The following is a 19,045-nucleotide window of genomic DNA, read 5'->3' on the forward strand; positions in this document are numbered from 1 at the left end:
TAGGATACACTTACTGAAAAATTTTGATAAGTCACTTGAAAGCTATGTTAAGTTATTAAAAGGCTTTTAAATGCCATGTTCTTTCATGTAGGTGTCAAAAAGAAATGCTTCAGAAGATGTCAAACTGAAAAAGTCCTAGGATGCCACTAATTTTTTAAAAATATTTTAGCTACACCATGCAGCATGTGGGATCTTAGTTCCCCGGCCCAGGATCAAATCTATGTCCCTTGCAGTGGAAGTGTGTAGTCTCAACCACTGGACAGCCAGAGAAGTCCCAGAACTAATAGTTGAATACGTCAACTGAAGTGCTGTAGCTATGAGCAAGCATGCACCTAGTGGCTGGGGAGGTGGGGAGGACACTTGCCTTTGAAAGAGAAAAACTGCCCCTTTCTGATACAGAAATCATAGTTATGGGTATATTATAGATGAGCTTCATTTTTTTTTCTATTTTTGGGCTTGGCAATAGAGCAGTAGCTGAGTTCTTGACATCCTCTGAAGATAATCTGTAAATAGGGAAACAATGGTCTTGCTAGAGGAGTTAGATGCTGGTGACAGATACTATTGGCAAGAATGTTAGGAACCAGATTGACTGGTACAGAAGCACCAGCATTAGAGAAGTTGGTTTACCCCAAAGGACTGTAAATCAACTCTGTGTGGCTTGGTAATCTCGGTAGGGGAGGGGAGATCCGGTGAGTTTAAGCTGAGATCCAAAATAGCTAAGGATTGGTGAGAATGCTCCTAATTTCATTCATGTGTTTGGGTTTCTTTAAATTTGTATTTAAAAACTAGCTTAAATTCTTTATATTGTGTTTACATTCTTTAAATTTATATTTTAAAATTGTATTTAAATTCTTTAAATTTGTATTAAAAACTAATTTGTATTAGTGCTTTGTAATATATATGCTCATCCAGTTTACCTCAGACATATTTTTCTATAAAAACTGAACCATGGGATTTCCCTGGCAGCCTAGTGATTAAGATTTCACTTTTCAGTGCAGGAGGTACAAGTTCAATCCTTGGTTGGGGAGCTAAGATCCCACATGCCTCACAGCCAAAAAACAAAACATGAAACAAGCAATATTTTAGCAAATTCAATGGCTTTAAATTTAAATTCAATGACTTTAAAAATGGTCCACATTAAAAAAGAAAAAGTGAACCATAACTTTCTAGTAAATTACAATCCATGGCTTTCAGTTGGCCACACACAAGGCCATCCCAAGGCACCACCCTCTTGATTCCCTTCTTTTTGCCTTAAAAGTAGCAATTAGGATGTTGTGCTATTTGTTTTACGAACGCTGCATAGGTCCCCGTTTTGCAGCAAGTATGATTCCATGGGGAGGAAATCTGATAGATCATGAGTTAACATAACAGCTTTATATATGATACATTTTTCTTGGGTGGGTCTTGGTTTCCATAGACCTTGGAACTCTTCCCCACTTTGGATCACAGGGTAGACAGTACCCAGATAAGGAACACCATTCGCTTTTCTTAGTTTAGTTTTTTTTTTTTTTTAATGTATGCCTTTCCTTTTTGTCATGAAGAAAAGAAACTGGACTTGGCATCAGTGGACCTGTCCAAGATGAGAGTAGCAGAGCTGAAGCAGATACTGCACGGCTGGGGAGAAGAGTGCAGGGCCTGTGCAGAAAAAACCGACTACGTGAATCTCATCAAAGAACTGGCACCCAAGTATGCAGCAACGCACCCCCAAACAGAACTCTGACTCCTGGAAGCCAGCGCACCATTGGCTGTAATTAGAGACAAAATGCCTCTCTAGGGTATGGATGCATTGGTTGAGAGGAACCAGGAATTTCAATATGTGTGGTTTCAGACTTATTGTTTGGATGTGACACTTCAGAATTGGTTACCTGAGTTTCTAAGTAGAACTGTTAGTATTAGTGGTTTCTGAAATCTGCAGTGTACCAAAACCTATAAGAGCCTTTCTCATAAGTTTCTTGTATGTCAATTATCATTGCCTATCTCCTTAAACTGGGAAAAGTGAACCACTGAAAAATCAGTGGAGTAAATTGATTCTAAGTAGGAAGAGAGTACTCAGAAGCTATCTGTATGCTGCTGCTGCTGCTATGTCACTTCAGTTGTGTCCAACTCTGTGCGACCCCATAGATGGCAGCCCACTAGGCTCCTCTGTCCCTGGGATTCTCCAGGCAAGAATACTGGAGTGGGTTGCCATTTCCTTCTCCAATGCATGAAAGTGAAAAGTGAAAGTGAAGTCACTCAGTTGTGTCCGACTCTTAGCGACCCCACGGACTGCAGCCTACCAGGCTCCTCGGTCCATGGGATTTTCTAGGCAAGAGTCCTGGAGTGGGTTGCCATTGCTTTCTCCAGCTATCTGTATACTCATTTTTAATTAAATATGTTGGATTAGAGAAAGACAAATATCATATAGTGAAAAGTGAAAGTGAAAGTCTCTCAGTCATGTCTGACTCTTGGTGACCCCATGGACTATACAGTCCTGAAATTCTCCAGGCTCCCCTTTTTTTAATATTCCACATATAAGCAATATTATATGACATTTATATATTGCTTATATGTGGATTATAAAAAAGGGGCACAAATGAACTTATCTACAAAACAGAGTCACAGATGTAGAAAACAGTCTTATGGTTACTGAGGGCGGGCGGAGAAAGGATAAATTGGGAGATTAGGATTGATACACACTCCTATGTATAAAATAGGTAACTAAGAAGAATGTGCTGTGTAGCACAGGGAACTCTACTCAATTATTCTATAATGGGCTATATGAGAAAAGAATTTTTAAGAAAGTGTATGTATGTCTGTGTATAACTAATTCACTTTGCTGTAATACCCGAAACTAACACAACATTGCAAAGCGACTATACTCTGATAAAAAAAATGTTGGATTAGGACAAAAGAGAAGATGTTTAGCTTACCTAATTCCCAACTTCAACCTCAAATGATGACCTGGTGAAATCAGAAGTTTTTTAAAAAGTAAACTTTGTATTTAACTGTAAATTACTTTATCTTCTGGGGCTTCCTAGGTGACTCAGTGATGAAGAATCCACCTGCCAATACAGGAGACACAGAAGACACAGGTTTGATCCTTGGGTTGGGAAGATCCCCTGAAGTAGGAGATGGCAAACCACTATAGTATTCTTTCCTGGAGAATCCCATGGACAGTGTTCTTGCTTGGAGAACCCCATGGACAGAGGAGCCTGGAGGGCTATAGTCCATGGGGTCGCAAAGAGTTGAACATGACTGAGCAACTGAGCGCGCACACACACACACACACACACACACACACACATCTACACTCACACTGTTAACTGAACTAAGCTTAAGGTCATTTGCCTTTCTTCCTATCACATATTAGAAAAACTTATTTATTTTGGCTGTGCTGGGTCTTCGTTGAGGTGTGCAGGCTCTCCAGTTGTAGCATGCAGGCTTAGTCACAGAGAGGCATGTGGGATCTTAGTTCCCTGACCAGGGATTGATCCCTCGTCCCCTGCATTAGAACATGGATTCTTAACTACTGGACCACCTGGAAAGTCTCTAGACAAGCTTTTGATAGAGGATAGAAGCTTATTAAGACTAGCTGCAGACAACATGGAGCTTTATGGGTCTTAATGCTATTTTATCAGATTTAAATTGTAAAATCATCTTTGGTTCCATTTTCTAGTTACATAAGAATATGGTACCCATTGTAGATGCGGCTGGCTCTGTGTGGCAGGTGGAAGAGGGAAATGACTGCAGCGCAGTTAGAGGGAATGTTCTGGGGTGTGGAAATGTCCTATATCTTGATCAGGGCGATGGTTACATGGGTGAATATGACTGTCCAGAGCAGTATAATTAAGATGTGGGCATTTTATTGTATGTAAATTACACCTAAATACTGCTGTAGAAAAATAACTTGAAAATTAAAGTCAGTTGATTCAAAACATCTTATTTGTTTAGGAATTGCATTTGCTTAAAGTTGCCAAATGATCCAGCAATCCCACTCCTGGGCATATATCCAGACAAAACTATAATTTGAAAAGATACATGTACCCATGTGTTCATAGTAGCACCACTTGCAAAAGCCAAGATGTGGAAACAACCTAAATGTCAACTGACAGATGACTGAATAAAGAAGATCTGGTATGTATATACAATGGAATGCTATTCAGCCCTAAAAAAGAATGACATTTTTTGCCATTAGTAACCACATGGGTGTTATGCTCGGTGAAAATGTCAGAGAAAGACAAATACTGTATGCTGTCACTTATATGGGTAGTCTAAGAAATTAAAAAAACAACTAGTGAATATAACAAAAAAGAGACTCACAGATACAAAGAACAAACTAGTGGTTATCATGATTAGCCATAAAAAAGGAAGAAAGAATGCCAGGTACAGCAACATGGATGGACCTAGAGATTATGGTACTCAGTAATGTAAGTCAGAAAGAGAAAGACAAATACCGTACAATATTGCTTATACGTGCACTCTAAAATATGACACAAAGGAACCTATCCAAAAACCAGAAACAGACTCACAGACATAGTAGACAGGCTTGGGGTTGCCAAGGGCGAGGAGGTTGGTGAAGGAAGGAATGGGAGTTTGGGATTAGCAGATGCAAACTATTATATATAGAATGGATAAATAAGGTCCTACTGTATAGCATGAGAAACTATATTCAATATCTTGTGACAAACAGTAATGGAAAATAATATGAAAAAAAATATATATATATATATATATATATATATATATATATATATATGTACAACTGAGTCACAATAGAATAGGAAACACTAGAGATCTCTTCAAGAAAATTAGACATACCAAGGGAACATTTCATGCAAAGATGGGCTCAATAAAGGACAGAAATGGTAGGGACCTAACAGAAGCAGAAGGTATTAAGAAGAGGTGGCAAGAATACACAGGAGAACTGTACAAAAAAGAGCTTCACAACCCAGATAATCACAATGATGGGGTCACTCACCTAGAGCCAGACATCCTGGAATGTGAAGTCAAGTGGGCCTTAGAAAGCATCACTACAAACAAAGCTAGTGGAGGTGATGGAATTCCAGTTGAGCTACTTCAAATCCTGAAAGATGATGCTGTGAAAATGCTGCACTCAATATGCCAGCAAATTTGGAATACTCAGCAGTGGCCACAGGACTGGAAAAGGTCAGTTTTCATTCCAATCCCAAAGAAAGGCAATGCCAAAGAATGCTCAAACTACCGCACAATTGCACTCATCTCACAGGCTAGTAAAGTAATGCTTAAAATTCTCCAAGCCAGGCTTCAGCAATACGTGTACCGTGAACTTCCAGATGTTCAAGCTGGTTTTAGAAAAGGCAGAAGAACCGGACATCAAATTGCCAACATCTGATGGATCATGGAAAAAGTAAAATAGTTCCAGAAAAATATCCATTTCTGCTTTATTGACTATGCCAAAGCCTTTGACTGTGTGGATCACAATAAACTGTGGAAAATTCTGAAAGAAATGGGCATACCAGACCACCTGACCTGCCTTTTGAGAAACCTATATGCAGGTCAGGAAGCAAGAGTTAGAAGTGGACATGGAACAACAGACTGGTTCCAAACAGGAAAAGGAGTACGTCAAGGCTGTATATTGTCACCTGCTTATTTAACTTATATGCAGAGTACAGCATGAGAAATGCTGGGCTAGAGGAAGCACAAGCTGGAATCAAGATTGCCGGGAGAAATATCAATCACCTCAGATATGCAGATGACACCACCCTTACGGCAGAAAGTGAAGAGAAACTCAAAAGCCTCTTGATGAAAGTGAAAGTGGATAGTGAAAAAGTTGGCTTAAAGTTCAACATTCAGAAAACGAAGATCATGGCATATGGTCCCATCACTTCATGGCAAATAGATGGGGAAACAGTGGAAACTGGCTGACTTTATTTTCAGGGGCTCCAAAATCACTGCAGATGGTGATTGCAGCCATGAAATTGAAAGACGCTTACTCCTTGGAAGGAAAGTTATGACCAACCTAGATGGCATATTCAAAAGCAGAGACATTACTTTGCCAACAAAGGTCCGTCTAGTCAAGGCTATGGTTTTTCCAGTGGTCATGTATGGATGTGAGAGTTGGACTGTGAAGAAAGCTGAGTGCCGAAAAATTGATGCTTTTGAACTGTGGTGTTGGAGAAGATTCTTGAGAGTCCCTTGGACTGTAAGGAGATCCAACCAGTCCATTCTAAAGGAGATCAGTCCTGGGTGTTCATTGGAAGGAGTGATGTTGAGGCTGAAACTCCAACACTTTGGCTACCTGATGTGAAGAGCTGATTCATTGAAAAAGACTCTGATGCTGGGAAAGATTGAAGGAAGGAGGAGAAGGGGATGACAGAGGATGAGATGGTTGGATGGCATCACCAACTCGATGGACATGGGTTTGGGTGGACTCCGGGAGTTGGTGATGGCAGGGAGGCCTGGAGTGCTGCAGTCCATGGGGTTGCAAAGAGTCCGACACGACTGAGCAACTGTTCTGAACTGAACTGAGTCACTTTGCTGTACAGAAGAAATTCATACAACACAGTAAATCAACTAAACTTCAATAAAATAAAAATGCTTTTATTTAAATCCTTTTTAAATAAAAACATTTTATTTAAATAAAAAGCACTTTCTTATTTAAATGCTTTTATTTTAATAAAATGCTTTTATTAAAAAAGCATTTTTTAATGGTTTTCATTAAAAAATGAATTGCATTTACTTACTAGGAGTTCTTTTGTGGAGTGGATTGAAATTTTCCAGACTGTAAGAATACATTAGAATGTAATTTACACTTTTAAATGCTGCACAGGTGAAAGTGTTTTCAGCTAGGCAGTTAGGATACAACTGAACTTGTCAGGGATTAGCGGCTAGTAACTTTAAAATGAGAATAAAAAAGCTTTCGTGTGATAAATAGCCAAAATGGTTACTGTTTCTGGATTTTTGTCATTATGTGTAAAGCTCCCTACTTTATTATTAATTATAAAAGCCTAATTTTAGGCTTTTTACAACCTTCATGTTTGTTTTTCTTTAGTGCATTTTGAACCTTTTGAGAAACTAATCATTTGAAGATAATCTGATCTTAAAATCGGGTCATATATCTGTCTCATTTTTTAGGATATAAATCTAGGTAATAGGAGCACTGTGCAGCAGGTCATTCAAACCCATAATGTTTAATCTGGTCTTTTGAGGGGCATTTACTCTCAGGCAGTGCCGCTCAAACTTCTGCAGGTGTGTATACAGGTCACCCGGAAAATGAAAGTTGCTCAGTTGTGTCCGACTCTTTGTGAGCCTGTGGACAATACAGTCCATGGAATTCTCTAGGCCAGAATACTGGAATGAATAGCCTTTCCCTTCTCCAGGGGATCTTCCCAACCCAGGGATCGAATTCCGGTCTCCCATATCGCAGGCAATTCTTTCCCAGCTGAGACACAAGGGAAGCCCACAGATCACCCGAAGATCTTGTTAAAATGTAGATTCTGACTCAGTAGGACTGGGTGGGACCTGAGACTCTGCATTTCTAACAAGCCCCCGAGCGATGCCCAGGCTGCTCTACTAGGGACAACACTTTGAGTGGCAAGGGCCTAAGTCATGGGTCCTGAGTTTGACTGATCTGTTTCCTTCTGCTAAACCCACTAAGGTTTTTGACAGAGCTGAATATAATAACAACAATAAAACAAACAACAACAAAGGCACAAGAGTTGATTCTCTCACATAAATGAGGTCCGGATGTAGCCAGTTCAGAGTAAATATGGTAGTTCCACGAAGACGTTAGCGACTCAGCTCTTTACTTTCTGCTTCATTTCCTAGTGGTGGGTTCTTTTTTAACCCACAGTCCAAGCTGGCTGCTGGAACTCCTGGTTCCAGGAGCGAGAAGGTAGAAAAGATCTGTCTCTAAGCTGAGCCAGCTCTCATTTTGGGGTATAATTGCTTTACAATGTTGTGTTTATTTCTGCTGTCCAACGAAGTGAATCAGCTATATGTATATGTATATGACCTCCCTCTTGAGCCCCCCTCCCACCCCCATGCCATATCCCACCCCCCTAGATCGTCACAGAGCACCAAGCTGAGCTCCTGGTGCTGTAAGCTCCTTGTGCTTCCCACTAGCTGTCTATTTTACACATGGTAGTGTATATACGTCAGCCCTAATCTCCCAATTCGCCTTACCCTCCCCTTTCCCCCTTGTCCACATATCTGTTCTCTACGTCTGCATCTCTATTCCTGCCCTGGAAATGGGTCCAGCAGTGCCATTTTTCTAGATTTTCTTTTTTTTTTTTTTTTTTTTAGTTGCATAAATTTTATTTTTGTTAACTTCGTATTCAATCATTTGGAGTTTATATTTATTAAAAATGTTAAAGCAATATATCCATTCAAGTTAAATAAAAATATTAATTTTCAGTAATAAATTTATAACTTTTTCAGCTAGGCTCACTTCTCTAAAAAGCAAACATGTTTTTGAAAATCAGTATTTACCACACAGTTTCTCCTAAGTACTTTCAAACTTATTTACAAAGCTTGAGACACCCACATGCTCCATTTCACTTAATGGCTTCTATGAAAAGTTTATTTATATCAGGAAAAATCTGTTTCATCAATCTAGATATTTAAACCAATCAGAAAAGAAAAAATAATTTCTACTAAATTCGTTCTCAACATGGGAAGTTAATTGCAAGAAAGTTCAATGCCTGTGGAAAATTTAAGAAGGAAACTGAAACTTCAACATTTTTCTTAATTTAAAAAGGCTCATTAATTTTGAGTTGTCAGCACAATAACCTAAATATGTCCACCAAACAATAAAGTCATTATCATAGAGCTATGTGTAAATCTGGAAGTAAATATCTACCAGTAAAGCAGATTTCCTACAGTTACTTTTTCCTTCTTGTCCCTAACCATGAATTGAGAACTTCTTTCACTTCTACATAAGGATTAAAAAAAAAAAAAAAAGAAAAATTTCTTAGTTTATTGTTTATAAATCCAGAGATTAGACATACGTGTTAATATACGATATTTGTTTTTTTTCCCTCTGACTTAACTTTATTCTGTATGACAGATTTTAGGTTCATCCACATCACTACAAATGGCCCGATTTCATTCCTTTTTATTTAGCCAGGTTCTTTAGAGCAGCCTTTCCCTTCCCTCTCCCTTCACTCCCAGTCCCCAAGTTCCACGTCCCACTCAATACTCTGCTTATGTGTCACTGACGAGAACTTAATCACATGCCGAGCCCTGCTGCAAGGGAGTTTGGGAAATAAAAGCTTTTAATTGAGTTTATTGCTGCCCAAATAAAATCAGGATTTTTTTTTTTTAAACTGAGGAGGAAGGGGGAGAAAGAGTTTGTGACCACAAGCCATCTCTGCCACAGAGCACACAATTTTTCTTCCTGTGAATCTTAGTTATAATTCCTGGTTGTGGTGTGGTTGTTTAGTTTCTAAGTCGTGTCTGACTCTTTTGCAACCCCATGGACTGTAGCTCACCAGGCTCCTCTGTTCAAGGGATTTCCCAGGCAAGAATACTGGAATGGGTTGCCATTTCCTTCTCCAGGGGATCTTCCCAACCCAAGGGTCGAACCTGCATCTCCTGCATTGGCAGGTGGATTCTTTACCCCTGGAGCCACCAGTGAAGACCAAATATAATTGTTGTATCAGACCTTAAATACTTCTCCCTCCTTGCTATTTGATTCCATTGTAAATGTACCTAGCTCAGTCTTTCTTTTTTTGTTTGTCAAGAAGTGGCTACTGTTTTTCTATTTTATTTTCATTTAAAATGGCTTTCTCTCTCTTCCTCCCTCTTTTTCTTGTGTGTGTGTGTGCATCTGCATGTGTGTGTGTGTGTGCATTTTTCGGGTATATTTTTACCCCAAATCCATAAGCACACATGTTAGAAGTCAGACAACCTGACTTCAAAGAGTAACAAAACTCTGGGCTAAAAACTTTCATCTAATCAGTGGTGGTCTAGGGTAGACATTACCCCCAATCTACTCTAGATTTCAGGAATTCCAAGCAAATGACCCTTTAATTTGGTTCCTAAATACACACGAGAGACTAGATAAAGTACAACTTAAAAGTTGTAGTTCTTCATTTGAGGGTAGATATGTATAGTCTACATTTCACTAAAAAATGATAAATACAGAATGAGTTACCTTGCCACATAGGATAAGAAAAGATTTGATTATCAGATCCCTAAAAAGCAGCAGAGAGTATTTTGTAACCCAGAAGCCCTACCTGTGTTTTTGAGCAGTGCTCAGGTTGGTAAGAGTCTTTTTAAAGCAGATATCTCAGTTTTTATCCTCTGAGTCTCATCCAGAAGAAATGATCATCAGGTGCCCATTCTAACACAGTGTGTTTGAAAGAAAAACAATTCCACCAAAGGAGAAGCAGAAAAGGGAATGAGCAGTGTGTGTTACTAAGTTTGTGTTTGGTATGCTTTTCAGTGGCAAAAAGTTTTGAGAATCTGGGATTGTGTGGGTGCATCTGGTGGTGAATTTCTAAGGTTCATTGGGATTAAAATTAAAATTTTAATGTGTGAGGTGGATAAATTAAAATTTTAGATGTGATCGTTGGGAGAAGGAAGATCGTTAGATATCAGTGAAGTGGATCAATTTTAAGGTAGTATTTTCTTTTAACCAGGGTGTAGTTGCTTTACAATGTCATGTTAGTTTCTGCTGTACAACAGCATGAATCAGCCATCTGTATACATATATATCCCCTCCCTCATGGATCTCCCTCCCTCCCCTGTCCCACTTCTCTAGGTCATCACGGAGCACAGAGCTAGACCCTTGTGCTGTACAGCAGCTTCCCACTGGCCGTCTATCTTACACATGGCAGCACTCCCCTTCCCCTCTTCCTCGCCCCAACTCCCCATGTTCACAAGTCCATTCTCTGGGTCTGTGTCTCTGTTCTTGCCCTGCAAATAGGATCATCTGTACCATTTTTCCAGATTCCACATTATATGTGTTAATATATGATATTTGTTTTTCTCTTTCTGACTTACAGTATTTTTTTTAAATTTAATTTTATTTTTAAACTTTACAATATTGTATTGGTTCTGCCATATATCAAAATGAATCCGCCACAGGCATACATGTGTTCCCCATCCCGAACCCTCCTCCCTCCTCCCTCCCCATACCATCCCTCTGGGTCGTACCAGTGCGCCAGCCCCAAGCATCCAGCATCATGCATCGAACCTGGACTGGCGACTGGTTTCATATATAATATTATACATATTTCAATGCCATTCTCCCAAATCATCTTACCCTCTCCCTCTCCCACAGAGTCCAAAAGACTGTTCTATACATCAGTGTCTCTTTTGCTGTCTTGTATACAGGGTTATTGTTACCATCTTTCTAAATTCCATATATATGCGTTAGTATACTGTATTGGTGTTTTTCTTTCTGGCTTACTTCACTCTGTATAATAGACTTATAATATTTTTTAAAGCTTCTCGGGTGATTTCCCTGGAAGGCTGTCTTAGGTTCTCTGCACACCATTCAGACAGCTGCTTCCCTGTGGAGGCAGCTCCTTGGTGTCGGAAGTGACCTGTGCCTTTGTGTCTTTCTAGTCTGCTGGTGGACTCTGCAAGCCAATACATATAATCTGACAAGCTGTGCACTTTCTATGAACATATACCTGCTTATGAAGACACCTAGTCAATTATACTGTGTTAGAGATGAACTAACCTACACTTAGAAAGGAAATGGCAACCCACTCCAGTATTCTTCCCTGGAAAATCCCATGGACAGAGGAGCCTGGAGGGCTACAGTCCATAGGGTCCCAAAGAGTTGGACACGACTGAAGCGACTTGGCACTGCACAGAATAAAACAAGAAGGCAAAAAGAAATCATAAAGCTATATAATACAGGCCCACAGTCCATCACTGAAACTACTTGGAGCTGGGTATTCTTAGAACTCATAATTTTTCAGAAGAAAAGAAAAGATAGCATGATTCATATACTATATATTTCATAATTTCCTCTGGGCTTGTGGCCGCACCCTCCCATAAATCTAGGTCAGGTTTTGTCATCAGAAGAAATCCGGCCAGGTTTTGCCTGTCAGATGAGTTACAGAAAAGAACTTTGTATTTTCCAAGCTTTTTGGATTTCTGGATCTTGGATGAGAGATTGTGGCTCTGTGGTGACTCCAATCATTGAGGGTTTATCAATCATTAATGAAGACTTTGGGCCTTCTTTGATAAAGCCTCTACAGCCCATAGACTAGTGTCCGATAGACAGAACTTCTTTCTTCTATAAAGGAGCTGAAAACACCTGGGGGGCCTCAGAAAATTAGGACTTCTGGGGCCTTGTTTCTTTCTTTTCTGGCCCCATGCCTTCCAGGAGCACAGGGCATGGTAAGCACCGAACACCTGCTCAGGGAACCAGTGCTCACCGTCTGTCTTCCTTCCCAACAGGTAGGTCAGCAGTGGTTTCTCCTCTTCAGGTCATGGTAGCCTAGAAGCCAAAAGGAGTATCTGTTCCTTCTTTCTGTAGCCCCCCACTTGCTGTCCCGCAAGCCTCCTCTCTCATCAGACTGAAAGTTTGCTCAGACTCTGCAATCCACTACCCTGACAATCAGCTGCATAAGACGTTGTTTGCAGGGCTCTTGCCTTTTTTCCTTTTGAATTTTTTAAAACCTATTTTGGAAAGACCAGATCAAATGTTGGCGCCTTCTTGATGGAGCAGCTATAAATACATTCTGAGGGACTTTGGGCCGTGCAATTTCTAGCAGGCAGCAAACTTGCTGGCCTGCTCAGTATGACCTAAGAATGTGTGTACCTGGTCCAGGAATTTATTTCTCCTCATTTCTGAGTCTTCCACTGACAGCCAGATATTTACTTCTCATATATCTCTATTCTTCCTGAATTTTAAATGAGTAAATTCCTTGTTCCTTTCAAAAAAGAAATCAGAGTTTTTTTTCCTCTTAAGTTATATTTGTATGTTTTTGCCCCCCTAGAAAGTTTAGGGTCATAGCACCTTGTCCCTCGGTGGTATGTGCTCAAAAGCTTGGTTCAGACCCAGACTCTGAAAATGACCTATAGTTTCCTTTATTTTCTCTAATATAGTTTACTGGTGGTTCCCCCAAATTTCATTCTATTGGAAAATCTTATTAATAGCATCTTGACTGTAAGATAGAATAATAAGATGGAAAGAGTACTGAATTGGATTTGAATTCTAAGTTTGCCTATGGTTGGTTGTGTTGGTTGTGCCTCTGTTTTTCATCTGAGAATGTACCAGTTCTACTTAATTGCATTATTGGGAGGGTTAAATGACAAATATAGGTAAAATTTGTAATAGAGTGCCTAGCTCATGGTGGACACCTCAGCAGATATTAGCTGAATCTGAGTTGCACTTTTCTCTTAACGATTTCATTTATTGTCACACCATTGTACATGAATACATTTAAAAATATCTTCTGGGTGCAATGCCGAAAGACTACATCACAGCAGGTGGGATCCTTATAGCTCAGTTGGTAAAGAATCTGCCTGCAATGCAGGGACCCTGGTTCGATTCCTGGGTCAGGAAGATCCCCTGGAGCAGGGATAGGCTACCCACTGTAGTACTCTTGGGCTTTCTTTGTGGCTCAGCTGGTAAAGAATCTGCCTGCAATGCAGGATACCTGGGTTCAATCCTGGGGTTGGGAAGATCCCCTGGAAAAGGGAAAGGCTACCCACTCCAGTATTCTGGCCTGGAGAATTCCACTGACTGTGTAGTCCATGGGGTCACAAAGAGTCAGACACGACTGAGCGACTTTCACTTTCACTTTTCATGCAGGATCCTAGTTCCCTGACCAGGGATCAAATCCCAGCGTTGGCAGCATGGAGTTTCAACCACTGGACCTTCAGGGAACTCCCATGAAGACATTTTAGAGATGAGGAAGTGAGGCAAAGGAGACACTTAGCAAGTTGTTTCCTGAGGCCAAAAAATGAATTCAGTCACCTGACTTCTGGACTGGATGTAACTATCAGGCTGAGAAACTCAGGAATGAGAGAGTTGGATCATTTGGAAACCTGGGCTTTAATCATTGGGAAGTAGGAATACTCACACCACATCCTCAGGGTTCTTAAAGGATATGGCAAGTAAATAATGAACATAATGCACCTGTGATAAGTAGTGGGTTGTCTCTTTTATTTGAGATGACTTGATGTTTCTGGAGCATCCTTTAATGTTACACCCCTCCATGACGCTATTGCATCTTGTAGGATGCAGGAGACTGTAGGTCAACTGTCTTGAGTCAACCCTCTGCCCCAAATAAGTATGAGTATGTTCATGGATCTTTTTATTGCAGCCACATCTACCAGTTCTTTGGAAACACCTGGAAAATTTACTCATTATCATGTCTCTATAAAGCCCATTAAAAACTATTGAAACTCAGCAATCTCAAATGAAACACTTTGTGAGCTGTGCTTGATTTGAACGACTTTAACTATTAGTAACTTTCCCACCTGTCTTCCTTTTTCCACTAGGCAAAATAGATTATATACTGTAATGTGATAACTTATTGTTCTAATTTGAAAAGTTGCTTTTCACTTGTTGAAATTGTTAGAAACGTATGGGTTGGTATTCTTTTCCTATTTTCCGAGTAGTATCAACTATTTTCATCTAGCCTACACGTATTGGAACACACTCCAAAGTATAATATCTTTCTTCTACAGGGAGGGGAAAGTGTGTAATATAGTCCTTGAGAAAATAAATGAATATGCTTTGCTTAAAAGCCTACTTATATCTTAATTTTAAACCAAGGACTTCTATGAGTAAATAATATATGTTTAAAAGTTCATTTAAATGCTTCCACTAATCATCGCATAACTGAGATGAAATTTTCCGCCAGCTGTAAGAATGATGATGAATCAATAACTTAATATTTTGTGAGTGACTCAGTAGCATATGGAGAAGGCAATGGCACCCTACTCCAGTACTCTTGCCTGGAAAATCCCATGGATGGAGAAGCCTGGTAGGCTGCAGTCCATGGGGTCGCTAAGAGTTGGACATGACTGAGAGACTTTCACTTTTCACTTTCACTTTCATTCATTGGAGAAGGAAATGGCAACCCACTCCAGTGTTCTTGCCTGGAGAATCCCAGGGACGGGGGAGCCTGGTGGGCTGCCATCTATGGGGTTGCACAGAGTTGGACACAACTGAAGCGACTTAGCAGCAGCAGCAGCAGTAGCATATATTTTTGGGGGTAGGTTTTGCTTTGAAATAATTTTTAACATGAGAGTCCCTTGGACTGCAAGGAGATCCAACCAGTCCATTCTGAAGGAGATCAGCCCTGGGATTTCTTTGGAAGGACTGATGCTAAAGCTGAAACTCCAGTACTTTGGCCACCTCATGCGAAGAATTGACTCATTGGAAAAGACTCTGATGCTGGGAGGGATTGGGGGCAGGAGGAGAAGGGGACGACAGGGGATCAGATGGCTGGATGGCATCACCGACTCGATGGACATGAGTCTGAGTGAACTCTGGGAGTTGGTGATAGACAGGGAGGCCTGGCGTGCTGCTATTCATGGGGTCGCAAAGAGTCGGACGCAACTGAACTGAACTGAACTGAATTTTTAACAGAAAAATTTCAGTTTCCAGAATAGCACACAGAACTTCTGAATATTCTCCCCCAGATTCACCAATTGTTAACATTCCACCATATTTTCCATCTCTCTCTCTACAAATACATATATTATTTTTTCTCAACCCTTCGAAATTAAGTTGCAAAATGTGTGATGCCTTGTGATATGCCTTTAGATGCCTCTAAATATGTCATTGTGTATTTCTTTAAAACAAGAAGATTCCTGACATAGCCACAGGACACCCATTCAAATCAGGAAATTAACATTGGTATTGTACAATCTTTGGTTCACAGGTCCCCACTCAAATTTCATTGATCATCCCAATGATGTCCTTATATGTCCAGAAGCATGCATTGTAGGAAGCTGGCATGTCTCTTTAGTCATCTTAAATTTGGAATCCATTGACTAGTCTTCTCTTACTCCCTGGTGGCTCAGTTGGTAAAGAATCTGCCTACAATATTGGAGACCTGGTTCCATCCCTGGGTTCAGAAGATCCCCTGGGGAGGGCATGGCAACCCACTCCAGTATCCTTGCCTGGAGAATCCCCATGGACAGAGGAGCTTGGAGGGCTACAGTCTCTGTGGGGTTGCAAAGAGTTGGACACGACTGAGCGACTTTCACACTTCACTATCTTCTGTTATCTTGACATTTCTGATGTGTTCAAGCCAGTTACTTTGAAGAATGTCCCTCAGTTTGGGGTTGTCTGATGTTTTGTCAGTACATTGATTGAACGAGTTATCATTAGATTCAAGTATATCACAGGAATATCACAGAAATGACTCTGTATTCTCAGTACATATTATCAGCAGGTACGTGATGTTGATTTTAACTATTACTGGTGATGTTGATTTTTTAAAACTTTTTATTTTGTATTGGGGTATAGCTGATTAACAATGTTGTGATAGTTTCAGATGAACAGAGAAGGGGACTTAGCCATACATACACATGCAGCATTCTCCCCCAAACTGCCCTCCCCTCCAGGCTGCCACATAACACTGAGCAGAGTTCCATGAGCTGTACAGTAGGTCCTTATTGGTTATCCATTTTAAATACACCAGCGTGTACATGTCGATTCCAAACTCCCAAACTATCCCTTTCCACCATTCTTCCCCGCAGCAATCATAAGCTCGATCTCTAGGTCTGTGAATCTGTTTGTTTTGCAAGTTCATTTGCATCATTTCTTTTTAGATTCCACCTGTAAGCGATGTCATATTACATTTCTCCTTCTCTGTGGTGATGTTGATTTTTATCATTTGGTTAAGATGGTGTCTTTTGGGTTTCTTCACAGTAAAGTGGTTTCTTTTTAAAATTTTTATTAGAGTATAGTTGATTTTACATGTTGTGTTAGTTTCCACAGTAAAGTTAATAAGTAATTTGTGGTGGGATATTAATAAATATTGATAAGTATTCATTACAATGTTAATAAGTATTTTGCAGGGATATAGTTTAAGACCATATAAATATCGAATCCCTCATTAAACCTTTATCCATTAATTGCGGCATCTACAAGTGCTTCTTACCTGACCCAATTATTATTAAGGTAGCTGAAAATTAATTTTTATTAATTATATATGCTACCGTTCCTTCTATACACATTGATTGGCATCCTACTATTATTATAAGACAAAGCTTTCTCTTATTTATCTATGTCAGTATGGCTTCATGGATTCCTATTTTATTGAATGAGTTATCGTCCTCTACTGGTATTATTTATCATGATGCTTAACCTGGCCCAGATTTGGCCAGTGAGAGCCTTTTCAAGGTCCTGTGACCTTTGACAGTCCCCATCATTCTTGGAGAACTTCTTATCCCTCACAGAAGAAATTCAAGCATGTCTGATACTTTTGCTGCCTCAGCCTTGGACTCATCCATTTCTGTAAGAAGTCCTAGTTAATTTTTAGCTGAGAATGGTACTTAGAAATCTAGGTTTAGATATTGAATATGCTCATTGCTACCAGGGTGTCATCAATTCCATGTCTTCTCTGTGGGTAGAACTATCAGTTCAGTTCAGTTCAGTTCAGTCACTCAGTCGTGTCTGACTTTTTCGACCCCATGAATTGCAGCACGCCAGGCCTCCCTGTCCATCACCAACTCCCGGAGTTCACTGAGACTCACGTAGAGCTATATACACACACATACATTATCTATGGGCCTCCCAGGTCATGCTAGTGGTAAAGAACCCACCTTCTGATGTCAGAGATGTAAGAGACACAGGTTTGATCCCTGGATTGGGGAGATCCCCTGGAGGAGGACATGGCAACCCACTACAGTATTCTTAACTGAAGAATCCCATGGACAGAGGAGCCTTGCAAGCTACAATCCATTGGATCATGAAGCGTCAGACACAACTGAAGTGACTTAGCATGCACATAAATTATCTGTATCTATGTATTCTGGCGGAGAAGGCGATGGCACCCCACTCCAGGACTCTTGCCTAGAAAATCCCATGGACTGAGGAGCCTGGTAGGCTGCAGTCCATGGGGTCACTAAGAGTCGAACACGACTGAGCAACTTCACTTTCACTTTTCATTTTCATGCATTGGAGAAGGAAATGGCAACCCACTCCAGTGTTCTTGCCTGGAGAATCCCAGGGACAGGGGAGCCTGGTGGGCTGCTGTCTATGGGGTCACACAGAGTCGGACACGACTGAAGCGACTTAGCAGCAGCAGCAGCAGCAGCATATATTCTGGAAATCTTGTGTTCATGTCAATGGCTTCAGTTATAATCCAACATCACTTGAGTTATTCTAGTCTTCCCTTTTTCCAGGTTTCCCCTCTCTAACAGTGGGAAGCCTGGCTCCTATTATCCTCAATGTATTTGATTAATTCTTTCAGATGTAACCCATCTCCTGTTCTTCCTGGCCATCTTTTCATCTCCAGTGCTTCTGATTCACATGGACCAGTGCAGGTCAAGAGCTAAGAGGTTCCCCGAGCCCTGGTGGTATGCTGGCTAAGAGTGCTTCCCCTGTATTGTTTTGAATGAATCTATGAGGGGCTATCATCTAGTGGCTGAGTGGGAGATCTCTACAGTCAGAACGTTAGGTGTATATAACACCTATGCCACTTGCTAGCTGTGTGATCCTGGGCAAACCAGTCAACCTCTTCTAGTCTCTAAGATTTCTCTCTTCAAAGAGAAGCCATAGCAGGAGACAGCAGTCTCTGTACTTCTTGCTGCCTTGGGGACAGATCTTGAGTCTCAAAATAAAGGCTTCTGTCTTCTCTGCTCTAGTAGCCACTGACTGATCAATGAGCAGCAGCCTTCAGCAGGCCGCAAAAGGTGCAGCGTGGGAGATGGCTTCAGAGGCGTGGGTGGCCATACTAGCCAGGTGTGGGGCGGCGGTGCGCAGGGTATCATAAATGGGGCTTGCCTATGGCATCCGTCCACTTGGGATAACTATAACCCAGAGCAGAATGATGTAAAGTCAGGGCCTCAGTTTCTCTATCTGCAAAAAAAGAAGATAAACATGGGCTTTCCCATCTTAGAAACCTGTTGTGTGAGGATCAAATGAGCTAATGTT

General features: G+C 40.6%; 1 protein-coding gene across 1 annotated transcript in view; it reads left to right on the plus strand.

Annotated features, from left to right (window-relative positions):
* Positions 1–18,758, plus strand: part of CDNF (cerebral dopamine neurotrophic factor) — a 36,542-nt gene extending 17,784 nt beyond the window's left edge. Inside the window, exon 4 of the mRNA XM_005894843.2 lies at positions 1,542–18,758. Within this exon, the coding sequence (XP_005894905.1) occupies positions 1,542–1,720 (179 nt within the window). The 3' untranslated portion in view covers positions 1,721–18,758. The remainder of the gene's footprint in view (positions 1–1,541) is intronic.
* Positions 18,759–19,045: the final 287 nt, after the last annotated feature.

Source organism: Bos mutus, chromosome 13, assembly GCF_027580195.1.
Source record: "Bos mutus isolate GX-2022 chromosome 13, NWIPB_WYAK_1.1, whole genome shotgun sequence".
NCBI lineage: Eukaryota > Metazoa > Chordata > Mammalia > Artiodactyla > Bovidae > Bos > Bos mutus.